Source organism: Pyrus communis, chromosome 14, assembly GCF_963583255.1.
Source record: "Pyrus communis chromosome 14, drPyrComm1.1, whole genome shotgun sequence".
In the NCBI taxonomy this organism is placed as follows: domain Eukaryota; kingdom Viridiplantae; phylum Streptophyta; class Magnoliopsida; order Rosales; family Rosaceae; genus Pyrus; species Pyrus communis.
In genome coordinates this window covers 15867380-15883449 of record NC_084816.1, presented here as the reverse complement: position 1 = coordinate 15883449, position 16070 = coordinate 15867380, and the positions used below count along the sequence as shown (strand labels likewise).

The window sequence follows — 16070 nt, the reverse complement described above, 5'->3', positions numbered from 1 at the left end:
ACAAACAAGGATCTAACGGCTGAAAATGGACGAGCTCAAAAGTAGAACTAGGTCATTGTGACCCGCTGCATTTAGAAAATTTAAAATTTTTTTATTCAGTTGACATGTTTTTGTTTGACGGAGGGAAACAAGGGGCAAGTGGGTTGGCTGTTGCCGCGTTGAAGAAGGAAAAAGAGGGTAAGAGAAGCAGACATAGGGAGCTGGTGTTTGGAACGGATTTGTGGTGGATCGAAGTTGGGTTGCAGCTGCGACCTGGTAATCCCATAACTTTAAAAAATATTTGTTCACTCGGTGTGTTTGTGACGGTGAAGGAGGGGTGGATTAGGTTTTCTTCATATGGGAAGAAGGGCAAAACGAGGGAAACGTTGAAAGGTGTGTGCGTGCTCAATTTATAAAGGATTGAAGTTGTGCTTCGATTGGAGTTGACACGGTTGGTTCATCCACAACCTCAAAAGAAACCAAGATTGTGAAGGTGAGTGTTTGAATAATTGCAGAGCCTATGTTATAATGCATTTCCATTGGAATGTGGCTTTTTTTTTATTTTTTATAAAACCTGGGATTTGAAACCATAATAGTCGGTGAATATCAGTGGATTTGGTTGAAATCGTAAAAGTGGATTTTAGATATATAGGTGTAAACATTGTGTTGGCTTGTGATAAGTTGTGTTGTGCTTGTGCAACTTTATTGCATGTAGACATTGAAGTATAATGCGATGGGGGAGGGGGTGAGGTAGAAGTAGAAGAAATTGTTTTCGACATAGAGGATGTAGGTGCAAGGGATGAATTAGGTGCATGGAGGGTTGAATTTTGGTACCAAGAGTAGATGAGAGTTGAAACCGAAATTGATAATGGAGTTTGATTGGTTAGATGAAGGGTATAAGTTTTGCAACAATTATGCACTTGCAGCGAGGTTTGGGATTCAGGAGCATAGTAGTAGAAATTCCATTAATGATGAATGTTGGTGAAGGAAAGAATTTGTTTGTTGCAAACAAGGGAAGAAGATAGAGGATGGTAATCCCAAACCTAATAAGAAAGAAAAAATGGGAGATGATAGAACTTAGTGCAAGGCAAAATTTACGTTGAATAGGGGAAGTGGTTGTGAAAAGTTTATTGTAACGGTTTTCATTGAAGTACACAACCACCCTATGTCAAGTGTGTCATACTTATTTGGATCACACCGTCAAGTTCCGGAGGCAAAGAAGGCGATGATTGAACAATGTGCGGAGGCCAATATTTCCATAAGTAAACAAGTGGCTTTGTTGGAGGTGCAAAGTGGAGGAATTGGAAATATTGATTGCACCCCCAAGGATATGTATAATGCGGAACAGCAATTACGAGCCCATCTAATTAGGCATGATGCTGAAATGTTGATAGAGCATTTTGAGGATGAGACAGAAAAAATGATTCATTCTATTTCAAGATGAAGATTGACGAAGGCACTTAGGAATTTATTTTGGGTAGATGCTAAGTCACGACATGGTTACAACCTTTTTGGTGATGTGATTGTGTTTGATACCACTTTCAACACCAATGTCTACGAGATAATGTTTGCTCCTTTGTTAGGAGTTAATAATCACGGTTAAACCATGGTATTCGGTTGTGCATTCTTGAAAAATGAAAAAAACCAAGAGCATTGGGTGGTTGTTTAAAGAAATGCTTAAGGCTACGCTAGGTGAGCCGTCGAAAGTCATAATTACGGATCAAGATAAAGCCATAGCAAAGGCTATTGGTAGCAAACTACCAACCATATTTCATCAGTACTACATATGGCATATTAGTAACAAATTCAATGACAAGGGTTGGGTTAGGGGTGTTTTCAAGGATTTGCATTATTGCATATGGGATATCGAAAGCAAAGAAGAACTTGAGGCAAGGTGGAAGGTGTTGGTAGAAGAACGTGAGTTGGTTGATAAAATGTGGCTTCAAGACATTTATGACTTGTATGCACAATGGGTTCCGACATTTTGTAAGCATGTTTTTTCTACCAGAATGTTGAGCAATCAACATGTTGAAAATAGTCATTCCTTTTTCAAGCAATATGTGCACATGAATCACTATTTGATTAATTGGACGACAACGTTAGAAATAGGTGGTTGGTGACCATAATAATGAAAATTGTGCCCCTCCATTGCAGCTTCGCATGCTAATGGAAGAGCAAATGGCCAAATTTTAACACGGCTTACGTTCGAAAAGTTACAAGTAGAGGAGTTGAAGAGTTTGACTTATTTCTTGAATGAGCAGTCCAGGCACGAGAATGAGGCAGTGTATGAAGTACTTGAGAGAGCTGCAGGGGTCACAAAGATGAAAAAGTCAATGGCTGATACGACATCGGATTACGATAAATGTAGATGCAAAAAGATGAAATTTCGGGGACTTCCTTATTGACACATATTGGTGTATTTAAGAATGAAACAAATAAAACTGTTGTCGAAACATTACATACTGAAAAGGTAGCTTCAAACCGCCAAATGCGCCACTGTTTTGGACACAGAAGGGAAATGAGTGGGTAAACACGCTGTCAATTCTACCGTGTCCAAAAGAGCTCAGCTTTGTGAAATCCCGTTCCTGGATTTCACTGTTGTAATTTACGCATTTCGTACTTGCGGGATTTTATGGTATTTTTGCGAATTTAAATTAATTTTAGATTTTTATTACTTAATTACAAAGTTTGAATTTTTGAAATAATTATTAAATCCGTAGACCTTCAGGGGTCACTCTTAATGTTTTCTAATTAGGCTCGACCCCACGAGCGTATAGGCAAAGGCCGTTCGTGAATTGGGACGAGAAAGGAGACGTTTCAGACGTTAGAAGTAAAAAATAAAAAAGAATAAATAAAAAATAAGAGAGGTTAGAAGCTACCAGATGGCAACAAGTGAGAGGGAAATGAGGAGGTTGTGGGAGAGCAAATAAGGGGGGATGAATGGAAGAGAAGGGGGAGAATAGGCGGAAAAAAGAGGGAGGTTGGCCGAATTGGAAAAGGGGAGAGGAAAAAGGGTGACCAATAGGAAGAAGAGAAAGGGGAGAAAGGAGAGAGGAGAAAACCACCCAAATCGGATCCCCTTCGACCCAGCCTTCGACTCGACTCAGACCTGGACCTCCCCGAGCCTTTTCTGACGATATCTGTCATTTTCTTCGGCAAATCATGACTCTCCAACACCTATAAACACCATCATACCCTTCTACTTCGTCGATCACCCAAAAATTTCACGATATTAGGCCCATTTCGTGGTGTACGGTGGAGTCAGCACTGTGGTGTTCTTGGTGTCAATCCACCAATTTTTGAAGCAAATTCCCTCGATCTATATCACCATTAGACTCTCCTTGAACCCAGGAACAAACCACAACCAACCAGGGAGGCGACGGAGCACCTGAGAAGTCAAATCGAAGCCACCAATTTCTAGGTTTCTGACAGGTTCGAGGGAAAGTGGGGACTTTCCCGGAAAAATTGACCTTAGCCACATGTATAAACTCACTCCACTCATCAAGATATACATTTATGTGAAATTTGGTAACTTTTGGAGCAGGTGAAATTTTCCGGCGAGTTAGAGCGGTCAGTCGGCCCGTGTGGCGGCACGTGGGCTGAGACCCCACCGGGCCATCCTAGACTAATTTTGATGCCCCAATTCCAAATTTGACATCCGTGTAGTGAAATTCCAATATTTTAATATAGTTTTGTGGTTGACTGCCTAGTTGGCTGTCACTTGATTATTATATGAATCGATGATCCGACCGTTGGATTGTCACCAACCTTTAATAGGTTATTATTTGTAATATTTGAGGACAATTGGAACTTACGGATCTGGAATCCTACGTACAGATCTTCCCGAATTGGATTTCTAAGTTTGTTAAATCAAACGTTTACCAACACTTAATCTTAGAGATTGGCGGAGATCCAACTGATGGATTGTCATAAAATTTTAGTATGTTGTTCTAGAAGAGTAGTGAGACTATTGGGAAGTTACGGATCAAAAATCTGATGGGCGGATCTTCCGATTTAGATTTTTAGGTTTGAGGACCCTACTCTTGACCTTGATCGACGGTTGACTTTTTTGTCAACTAGTGCGAGTGATTCTAGCATGTCATTTATCTTAGAGTATTATTGAGAACTCATGGAGCTTAATGGGCTGATTGGGTTAACGTGTGTCTCGATTTACATACTAGTGACTATAATATGTGAGATTTTTATTGAATTGTTATTTTATACTTAGCCATCGTTCTATGTTTCTTAATTGTGATTTTTAATAATTAGCTATCGACCTATTATTATGAAATGTGATTTAACGTGCATTTCTGAAATGTGGTTTGTGTTGTATGATTGGCATTATGTGATGACATGTGGGGGCTAATAGTGGACCATTAACCCATTGTCATGGGGTTTGTTACTTTGACAATTGTTTCACATCTTGTTACCTTATTTCACTTCTTGTTTCATTCAGCTCGTCTAAATTGAGTACTTGGTTCATGTTTTATTTTTTCAATGATTTTTTCCTTCGCCTTCCACTCGGTTCCTTTGAGTGATCAGAAACTGAGTATATACTCAAATTCCGTTGAGTGATGGTCCGGAATCCTTTCTACTTCGTGATTTCGTTGAGTGATGGTCCGAAATTGTATCCGCTCAGATTCCGTTAAGTGATGGTCTAGAATCTCTTCTACTCTGTGATTCCGTTAAATGATGGTTTAGAATCGTATCTGCTCAGATTCCGTTGAGTGATGATCTAAAATTGTATCTATTCAGATTCTGTTGAGAGGTCCGAAATCTCTTCTACTCCACGATTCCTTTAAGTAATGGTCTGGAATTGTATCCAGCTTGGTTTTCATTGAGTGGTTCATTATGCATTGTACTCCGCGATTCCGTTAAGTGATGGTCCGAAATTGTATCCATTCGGATTCCGTTGAGTGATGAGCCAAAATCCCTTCAACTCCGCGATTCCGTTGAGTGATGGTCTGGAATCGTATCTATTCGGATTCCATTGAGTGATGATCCAGAATCCCTTCTACTTTGTGATTCCGTTGAGTGATGGTCCAGAATTTTTTATACTCCGCGATTCCATTGAGTGATGGTCCAGAATCGTATCCACTTAGATTCCGTTGAATGATGGTCCAAAATCGTATCTTGGTTTGGATTCCGTTGAGTGGTTTGGAATCCTACTTAGTGTTTTGGTTCCATTGAATGGTCCGGAACCCGACGTTGATGGATTTCGTTGAGTGGTCTGAAATCGTGTCATTTGACTTGTTGGTTCCTTGGATTTGATTTCAACTTTAGAGATGTAGGCTTCAGCCGAACTGTGTCACTCTAGCCCTGCATTTCAGTTTATGATATGTATTATTGATTGATGTGATTGTTGTCATTATGATTAGACTTGTTGACCAATGTGGCTAAAGAATAACATTGTGCTTCGTTGACTGTTCTTTGAGATGTTGCATACTATGAATGGCGGTATAATGTGAAACATAGTGATTTATATGATGGATGAATTGGAAAGCATGTGTGTGAAAATGGCATACCTGTGTGCACAATAAGGTGATAATTGTTGTTTGGCGTAAGGTTGATGTGTAGTGTGGTACTCTATGATTTCTACTATAAGTATTTTACGAAAAGATTAAAGTTTGACGATTAACGAACTACGAATAGCTTGATCCCTGTTTAGGGTACGTAGGTAGTCTAACAAGGAGGTTAGATGCAACCATAAAGTATATGCGATTCGGTTCTCGAGTTATGCTTTGCCTTATCCCAGAGACGAGGTAAGTTAGAGATACGGGTATTTGATGACGTAACATGTCGATCCTGGACGTATGTCGGGATTAGGGCGTGACAAGTTTTCTAAAAAAGCTTTAGACTTGATTTGACAAGGTTGTGATGTCGGAGAAAGGTACTGCTCTTCTATCTTGGACTTTGAAACCGTTGGATATGAAGCTGAACTGTTTGGGTGGTGGTAATTGCAATCGTAAAAAAAACAGACTGCAAAGGGGCCGAGGAGTTCCAACTCGAGGTGCTCAAAGATCCCATTCAAGTTAAAAGAAAAGGGGCGTTTAAGATAAGTACAAAAGAGAAGCAAAGTTAAAATTGGAGACGCAGGGGTGGGAAGAAGAATTGTCCACGGCCAGACAGAAGGTACATAACTTAAATACGGTTTGGTTAACAATATATTTGTGGCTGTAATATTTGAAATAACTTTGCATTGATTTGTAATTGTACCGTTCTTGCTAGACCAAGCTCAAAAAATGTACACAAGCACCACCGAGCACCGGTCACGGTGATGTTACCGAGCAAAATGAAGCTGTTGATCCTGAGCCTAACTTACAGGCGGCAATTCGGGGGTGCTAGATGATTTTTACGAATATATGATGAATGACCATTGAAGAGGGTGTGAATAATTAAATTGTGGATATTCATTTTGTATGCAAGATATGTTAATTTGATGGGGATGAACTATTATTTACCTGTGGTCACAATTGGTTTTTCAAAGTTTGTGTGGGTGACAGCAGTGATGGAATGTGTCATCAACTTCAAATTTTGTACCGAATACCTACATAAATCCATCAATAAAAAAAGCAAGGCCGCAAAAATTACCGAAGCACCAAAAAATACATCTCAAAACAATAAAACTAGCTAATCCGAGGATGGAACCATATATTAATTTGTTTTCATAGTGAGGGCAACACCGCTTCTAAAAAGATCTATCATCTCTAATGAAAAGACACCACAGATGTGGCCAGGAAAGGCGGCTCAGCCGTTGTAGGCCGTGGAGCGCACAACCACCATGGAGAAAAAGTTGTAGGAAGTGGATCTGACCCATCACAACCATAAATCTTGCCCACAACCACAAATGAAGGCCAAATACGAAGGCTACCTAGGCTTGAAAAGAAAAATCCAACAAAATTTGGAGGGTTGTCAGCAAAATGGTGGGAGAGAGAACGAGAGGATAGGGAATGTGAAGTAGGACCAAGGAAGGCGCCAGATGGGCATGTAAAGGCCTAAACGAGAAGGGAAACATAGGTGATTTAGGGAGGGACGCAATGAGGGAGAGGGGCGACGTGGTGTGACTGAGTGAGGGAGGGCAAATGAGAGATGAGAGAAAATATTGTATAAGGGTTTAGAGGGTTACCGCCAGCCCCCAAGCTAAAGCAAGGGATTAGGGGCTGTAAGGCTTTGAGATTTAGGGTTTTTTGGAGAAGAAAGGTTAGAGAGAGAAACTGTACAGGAATGAGGAAGCAATGTGAGTCATGTGACTTAAAGTTGAGGTAGTAAAATATAATTTACTCCGCAAAATATATATTGCTGATGAGTCATGACACCCAAATTTTATCCTCTCAGATCTCCAAAATACTTTATGCTCGTTGACCTATAATATTCAAAGACTTGGACTTTTTGGGGTAAAAATTATCTAGGTGATGCTAAATAGAGCTCATCAGTACAAGTATATCCCATCTCTATTAGGGAGATGATTTACATATAGTCTACAAAATGTAATCTCCCTAACATTTTCCAACTTATAACACACTTTAGTTCAAAGTTGATCTAGAGTCATGTTGGTCCTCTCCCATTAAATTTGGTATTATGGGCTATAATTTTGAATTTAATATGAAGACGAAGGATGATGTGCCATGGAGGAGCGAGGAATAGGAGAATGGATGTAATGTAGAGTTGTAAATGAGCCAAGCCAAGCCGAGTATCTACGTCCTCAAGATCGGAAAAAAAAAAAAAAAAAAAAAAAAAACCCATCGTAAACGTATAAAAGCTTGGTTCGAATGACTTTTTCAAGCTCGGCTTGTTTTTTAACGATATGTTCACATAAAAACAACCTAAACACGAGTCGAACTTGAATTGGTTGATCTGATTTACAACCCTAAGCGTATGAAACCAAGTTAACCAACACCCAAAAAAGAAAACTACTTATAATCATTTTCAGCTTGGAGTTTTTAGTTTTAATTATGGGATATGTGGAATTTTTACTTCTCATAGACCCTCTTAATTTCCGACCGTCAGATCAATGAATTAATAACATAAATTAATAAGAGTTGCGTGAAAAATAAAAAAGGGTGTGTGAATATTACACACCCAATACTCCCCCCTCCTTAATTATATGCACGTACCAATACTCTACCCCTCCTTCATAATTTAATTAAGTTTTGAAACTCAACCTATAAGCCTTGCTTGTGTCCAATATTTTGCTCGATCCACAAAGATGCGGATCATCTTGTTAACTAGGGCCGACAAAGCCCACTCCGGCTCAACCTTGTTTCTTTTTCTTCTATGCTAGGCGATGATAAGATTAGGCTGGGAATGTTTAGGAGTTTGTAATCGGGAAATGGTTTACGCACTCTATTATTCTCCTCGACTGGGCTGGTTGCCCTGATAGCAGACGGTCCACTACGGGCTTCTGCGTATTTCTCGGAAAAACCTACTGACTTGGGTTTCCAAAAAGCAACCGACCGCCCTATCTATTCATCTCTTTTTTCAAATGGATATTTAGGGATCTCTTGTTCATAGATCTTGAAACCAAATCAATATCCATTTCTCAATATATCTATCTATCGATAGAAAGATATAGATCTCTTCTATCTGGCCATATCTAAATATGGAAGAATGCCACTACGAAGCTTCTTCTCCCTCTTCTTGCGGTCGAATGGGTAAACTTCCTAGCCGTAACCAGAATACTCCCTCCCGGGCAAGTGGATCAAAAGAAAAAAGAGGAATACGACTTGCTGGAATGCACCCACCAGTTTTGAAGAGTGCTACGAGCTCCTAAGCCCAGGGGCATTCATCCTATGCTTACTTGGAGGCATAGCAAAGGTCTCATCCCAACAAGGGTATGGGCTTTTGAGGAGAGGGAGAAATTGTTGGAATTCTATGAAAGAGTCTCCGGAGCCAGGATGCATGCCAGTTTCATGTACTCTCTTGTCTATTTTTGACGTTTAGATTGAATAAATCAAATGAGAATTAAAAAACAAAAAACACTAATAATGAGAAAATGGAAGTGCAAAAGTCATTTCCCTTTCGGACTCCGGGAAACAACGTTTCCTTTGTAAAGGATCACGGAAGGAGACGCATACGATGAATGAATGATTTAACCCCCTACCTGCCACCCGGTTCCTCTAGTGAAGGGGTTCCGCTTCTTCTATGTGAGGTAGCGCATACGTAAGAGCGACCTAGGTAGAGCGCCGGCATTGGCCGCCAAGTTACCATGCTTACCAGCTCTTACCATTGCCGCCTGTAGGCTGTTCCAAAGTCGACAAAACTTAAACTGGATAAAAACCTAATCCCGTGTCTTGAGGTCACGTAAACTCACACTGATTTCAATGTCTTATTACAGCTAATGCATCTCATGTCTTGTTTTTATTGCTCTTCTATGTAGATTTCTTAGATGATGACATGTCTCATGAGTTATCTTATGAGGGACTTACTTGAGAAGGAAAAAACATTTGAAGAAATTCCTCTTCATAATGAGAACACGTGACGAGAAAGATAAACAAATGGTTGTATACAACTGATAGTAGGGAAGGTATATGCCACGGGTAAGAACTCTTATATCTAAATACAAGTTACAACATCGATAACTCGAACAACGAATCAAAGATTGGTAAAACACTACCCAAAATTGCAACAAGAAGAAACAAGTTTAAAAATTATTTCAAACATTTGTGGTTGCAAGCTTTGTTTTTGGGACACACAAATCAAAATGGTATAGAAACTACAAGAAGGGTTTTCGGTTCCTTGTTCCTGCTTCCCCTTGAAGTACATTGGGTGACACTAACAGCAAAAAGGACAGGAAATATGGATATGATCTTGCAAACTGAATCCCAGTTTTCATACTTGATGATTCATTCTTCATTCAATCAGATTACCTTCCCCACAAGAAAATACCACTTCTTTATTCATACAAAGTTCTAATACAAACCTCGGTGTAGCTAATCTGACTAGAGCAGTGTGCTCATCTACACCCAAATTCGAACTTGTGATCTCGTGTGCAAAGTAAATGCTCTTAACCAACTAAGCTACAAACCCCACAAACCCTTTGTCTCCTTACTGTAGTTTAGATTAGATAAATTAGAATATGGCTCGAACAAACAAAAAAGTAAACACCCTCATTAAAATATAATTCAACACATATAAATATAAAGCCAATTACAACAACAAATGATTACTACATGAACTTCTTTCTTCTTTTGGCTAAAACATAATCAAGTAGCTACCAAAAAAAAAAAAAATTGCTCTAAGGCACTTGCCTCTCAGCAGCTTCAGCTACAATGGGCAATCTGGGCACCTGACCCAAAACGCAAGAAGCAGACCCATAAACCAAACACACCAAAAGGAAGAGAAACACAGTACTATCCATGCTCATCAGCACATCCAATCCCAACCCGTCTTTCGGGTTAAAGCTCCTCTCCAACAAATCCGGAAAAATCAACAGCACATCAAGCACAATCACTTGCATAGTATTGAACCTCACATATCTGCTAAAATTTGAGTTTCTAACCACCCCAAAGTAAAGGGTTAAAAATACCAAAAACCCATTGAAGGGGAAGCTCTTGAAGACCCTTATGGCTGGAATCAACGGCTGGATGAGGGTTTGGATGGCGGTGAACTGGGTAATCACGTATTTTCCGTACTGGATGCCGTCGAAGAAGGGGTAGAAGTAGCAGACGGCGGAGATGAGGCGGTCGGGGGCGTCGACGGAGTCGTCGGTGCCTTTGGATTGGGTTGTGGTGAGTGGCCTTCTGGGTTTGATTTTGTTGGTGTGTTTAGTGAGGATGGAGTGGTGGTGGTTTAGAGAGAAGAGGAAGGGGGAGTGGAGGCGGAAGAGGGGTTTGGAGTGAGAGAGGGTGACGGTGAGAGGGGTGGTGGGAGAGAGAAGGCCGGACATAGCCATCTCTTTGGAGGAAATGAAACGAAAGGTTTGGGTTTTTGGGTGGAATGGAAAGAGGAGAAGAAAAAGATGCGTCAGAGATTGGGTCATGGCCCAAAAGAATATCTCCTCTCCTTGGAAGACAGAAACGAACAAAAAATGACATGTCGTATTAAGAGGGGATTGGAGAGACTGGTCTTTGGACTTTCGTCGTCAACTAAAAATTTATGAGTATTCGTTCTTTGTTGTAAAATCGACGATGTGTGTACAGTAGAATAAATAAAACAAGACACAAAATTTACGAGGTTCCTCTACAGTCAATGTGACTGGAGTACGTCCTCGGGCAACAGTGATGCTTTCATTATAATTTGGAATAATAGGAGTACAAAGATAACTCTATGTATTCACTCCTCTCCTCTTCCTCTCTTTCTCTTCCCTCATCTCTTTTTCTCTGTGCTCTGTCTCCATTGATAGTAGTCGGAGTGCTCTATTTATAGAGCAACTCCGTATTATTACATTTTGTATAATTACACCACACCTTTGACAAATGATCTTCACATATCAATATTCTGCCAAGGTTTTCAATAATGTGGCAATGTTTTCAATGCTATGACAAGGTCTTCAATACTGTGGGCATTCATTACCCACTATACTTTTCAACACTCCCCCTTGGATGCCCACATATCAACATGAGTTGCCTCGTTAAGATCTTGATCTATTTTTTGGATGCTCCCCCTTGATGCGTATCTCCCCCTGATTTCAAATTATTTAGGCTGATCATTGATCCTGCTGCTTTAGTCTTTTAGCGGTGATAGTTGCCGAATGAAGTGTTTTACTTGTTTTTAACTTTCCACAGAGTTGTTCTTGAACTGGGTTGGAGGGCCTTCTGCTAGACTTCCTCCAAAGGTCTGAATTTACCTATTTCATCTGGAGCTGAATTTGATTCAAGGGTGGTGGACACTTGATCTTGAATCGGACTTGTGATTTCTTCAAAGGCCGTCTAGGCTTGATCTTGAATGAAATTGGATCATGAGGAGCTTCATGTGACAAGTGATCTTAGGCTTTGTCGTGGATGAACTGACATGTGTTTGTTGTGGTTGTCTCCACATGCTTCAATGTATCATTTTCACTTGCCTTACTTGCTCCATTTGCAGAAGTCGTATTTTCCTTATGCAGGTTTGACATCTTTTCTTGTAGTATTTGTCCTCTGATATAGGAGTGGAATGCAAACCTTGCATTTGAATGGACCATCACTTCTTGGTGGCAGCGAAAGTTTGAGTGGAGGTTCCGACATATTGCTTTCTCTGTCCTTGTCTTGGCAGGTAAGAACAAGGACAAAGGAAAAGACAGGGAGATTGCATGATATGAGATACTCTTGCTCTCGTCCCTGATGATATGAGATACTCTTACTCTAGTGTGATTTGTTTGTAGAGGTATTCTCGGAGAGGAAGAAAACTGAGTATTTCGAGATACTTTATGAAAGATGCATTCTCGGAGATGAGGAAGAGTTAGATATTTTTCAGTTCTGCCTTGCTATGGAGGACAGAGGTTGACATATATATGGATTTCCCAATAGCAGGTAGTAGTGATGTGCCTTTACTCTTGTCAGCAACTGTGGTGTAATTAGAACAGTAAGATTCACGCGTTTTCAACTTTATCAGAGATCTTTAACAAAGTTGCACGTGATATCCAAGAGCTGAGATTGCGTCTGAGAAATGTTGACATACGTCATGCAGGGAAATCCAGCTTTTGAAATTCGAAAATCGGTGTCTCTTCGATTTTTGAATAAGTGGTCCTGTTGCCCCTCCTTTTATAGAGATATCAATTTTGTTCAAAAACACTCAGAAAATTGTTGCCTGCAGAAATTTCCCTTTCTTGCACTTCTGAGATTTTATCTGACTTCCTTCATCATTTCTGAAAATGGCTTGCCTATCTAACATTTGCTTAGATTTGAGTCTCAAGATTGATACAGACGAGCAGCGTCAGGATAACATATGGCGCCCGTCCTTCTCATCTTCTAATGGTCCTCTTACGGTTGGGGACTCTGTGATGAAGAATAACATAACCGCTACAGTGGTAGCCAGGAATCTTCTCACTCCAAAGGATAACAGAATCCTTTCAAACCGGTCTGATGAGGCGGCCGTTCAAGACTCATTGGCTCTCAGTGTTCAATGTACGGGCTCTGTATCCAATATGGGCCAGCACCAACTTGCTCGAACTCACCAAGTTGAATCATTAATGGCTGAGGTTGCAAGTCTTAAACAAGAGATTAGAGGGCTCAAGCATGAGAATAGAGTGTTACACATGCTTGCAAATAATTACTCTATGAGCATGAAAAGAAAGCTCGACCAGTTACTAGAATCCGAAGGTCGGACTCAAAATGACAATCGGGGGTTCGAGTCTTTATTCCAAAGACATCCATTGTCTTAGCTGTCTAGAGTTCCATCAAGTATTGAGACTCCAAATAATCAACTTTTGGTGTCTCCCCCTTCTGGGGTACTTCCGAGTACTGAGGCTTCACATGAGCAACCTTTGTGAAGGTTCCATCCTATTTGTTTGTTTTAACTCATGTGTATGTAATTTCTCGGAGATAAACTTTATTTCATTCAGTGTATTTTGTTAAATACAATAAAGCATATATTTTACTAAGATGTGGTATTTCTGGACCAAATATCAATTTATCTTTACCCTCGCGAAGATAAATGATCATTTTTAGTGTCTAAATCATTTGAGTATTCAACTTATAATCTTCAATCCATATGATTCTTTAATGTCATAAACATCATGGATAAGATTCGTGTTGGCATATTGTTCGATTCTGCAGTTCGAGACAATATTTCTCTCAACACTTTATAATCTTTCTTGACTCTTCAAGAGTCCCAATTTAATATCATCAACTCTTGCAAGAGATTTTAGTATGTTGCAACAATACCATAATGAAAGTACTCACTAAGGCAATTTATATCATCCATTGGTATTGAGTACATATTTTATGCTTTACCCTTCCGGGGCTTTCTTCAAGCAATTTGAATCCTTCAGGGATTTTCTACATTTCATGACACATTTTCCTTTAGAATTTATACAGAGCAATTCGCTTCCATGTATATTTGAGGGATTTACTTATGGAGATATGATGTGGGCGACTCATAACCCTTCGTATATAATTCTCCATTTATATGAACTCGTTTCTAACCTTGTGTCATATCATGTGGATGTATTTCATGGTATTACAAATGCCCATATGTAACCTTCTAGATTCAACATCTTTTGGCTATTTGTATGATATCCAAGTATATAGGCCTATTTTTCCACGTTCTTACAAAATTGTAATGGAATTGCCTTTTTCCATTTTGGCCCATAATTTTGTTGATGGAAAAAGAACGAGACTCAATATCACCACAGCTCATTGATGAATTTAGTAGCTACTAGCTACTTGTAAAAACCAAAATTACCATTGGTTATCATCAATCTGTGATCCCATATTCTCATGTGCATGCGCACGCATAAAAGCTTTTCATTTCTTTTGGGATATCCATTGCCTCTTCAAGGGCATTACACTATCTCTTCCAAGATAGTCATAATTTAGAGAATGCGGATCATAACCTCCTCTTGAGCGTTATAGAGCTTGGATTTTAATCTCCACTTCCGGGAGTTGAGTCATTGGAACCTATACATCTATCATGCTTCATGCATGAGACATCAATATTCCCATGCACGCGGATTGACCTTTTCGGGACAAGTATCCTTGCGGCAACTGTCATGTGTCTTGAAGGAAGATTTGTGAAAAACAAGTTCATTTGAGCAACATCAACAACATGCAATTAACAATTAAAAGGCGGAATCATGTTTATATGCACTCAAAAACAAAACTTAACCCATGAACTTCAAAGCCTAGTAGATAGGTGAACCAAGACTCAACTCAAAACAAAGTGAGTTGAGAAATCAATACCTTTGTAGATTCCTCTTTGCATAAGCAAATGCTAATCACCCAAAGAGAGGGCCTTCATTCCTTGCATCTTAGATCCATGGATTTGGATGGATGAAAAGGTTTCTCCAAGTTCCCAAAATTGAGAACCTCTAAGTCTCCACACCAAGGCATATTGTAGAAGAAATGAGTGACCTTGGAGGAGTTTGATTGCTAGATGATCCCTCCAAGGTGGCCGGCCTCTTTGAGAGCAAAGGGAGGTTTGTGTTCTCATCTTTACTCCTAAGAAAACCCTTAGGATGAAATGGCTATAAAGATGTCTTTATACCATCTCACAATGGAGTGGCAAACTTGCAATTAAGCCAAGTTCACTACCCTCCTCTAAATGGCCGGCCTAAGGGGATTTATTGGGCTATTTGGGCCTTTGTGAATCATTATTCATTAAGTTGTCATGCAACTTAAGTCAATGGACTTGACGTTCGAAGCCCATTGGGCCTTAAGGTCCAAAACTATCCCGAGGTCTTTAACGAACTTATTCGTTTGATAATTAATTAATCCTTGCCATAAATAATTAAACCATTTAATTATTCTTACTCATCTTCGTTGAATCTTCAATCTCTACCTTACACGGTGTACGATCCATTAGGTTCCTTTTAGCGAGGCAGTGGGCGATTCAAACTCTTTCAAATCGATTGTGAATTGAAACTTACTTTCAATTCTCCCGTTAGTGATAATACATTTTTAGGGCTTCCACAAACCATGGTTGACGCCTAGCAGCATGTCATGGTTACCCAAGCTAATCAGAAGAGGTGGAGAACCTATTCAGTTTTAGGATTACAAATGCAATACGGTCTTTCTCTAATACAATACTCTTGACCACATTGTTTGGTTTGATAGTTTATTCATGTCTACTATCCAATGTGAGTCTTGTGCTTATATGATTACCTTGAATGTGATTTGGAACACATTCCTAAATCTCATTCATACTTTGGCCAAAGATTCTTAATCATATCATAGAGTATTCTCCCTCAAACAGTTTGAAGGTTAGAGATCCCTTGTTGCGCATTCACTTGCCTCCATGGCTAAGTGGCTTAACCCCAACGATGCCGTGGACACCCTCCTGATGGAGTGACTTTGACATAATCAAAGATTAAGGACCTAACCACAAGACAACTGTGATGCCTCAGGTCAAAAGACTAATTTGCATTATCCCAACCATGAGTTCTCATGTGACATGAATATGAGAACTCTTCGTTGATCGTGTTCAGTGAACTCATTCTCTATTGAGCACCTACGTAC

The 16070-nt window shown here is 39.7% G+C and overlaps 1 protein-coding gene across 1 annotated transcript; it reads right to left on the bottom strand.

Annotated features, from left to right (window-relative positions):
* Positions 1 to 10059: 10059 nt before the first annotated feature.
* On the bottom strand, positions 10060 to 10961 carry LOC137716186 (protein TIC 20-v, chloroplastic). The gene has a single exon (XM_068455597.1). It carries the CDS (start codon positions 10955 to 10957, stop codon positions 10214 to 10216), a length of 744 nt encoding a protein of 247 aa, XP_068311698.1. The 5' UTR covers positions 10958 to 10961; the 3' UTR covers positions 10060 to 10213.
* Between the last annotated feature and the right edge of the window lie 5109 nt (positions 10962 to 16070).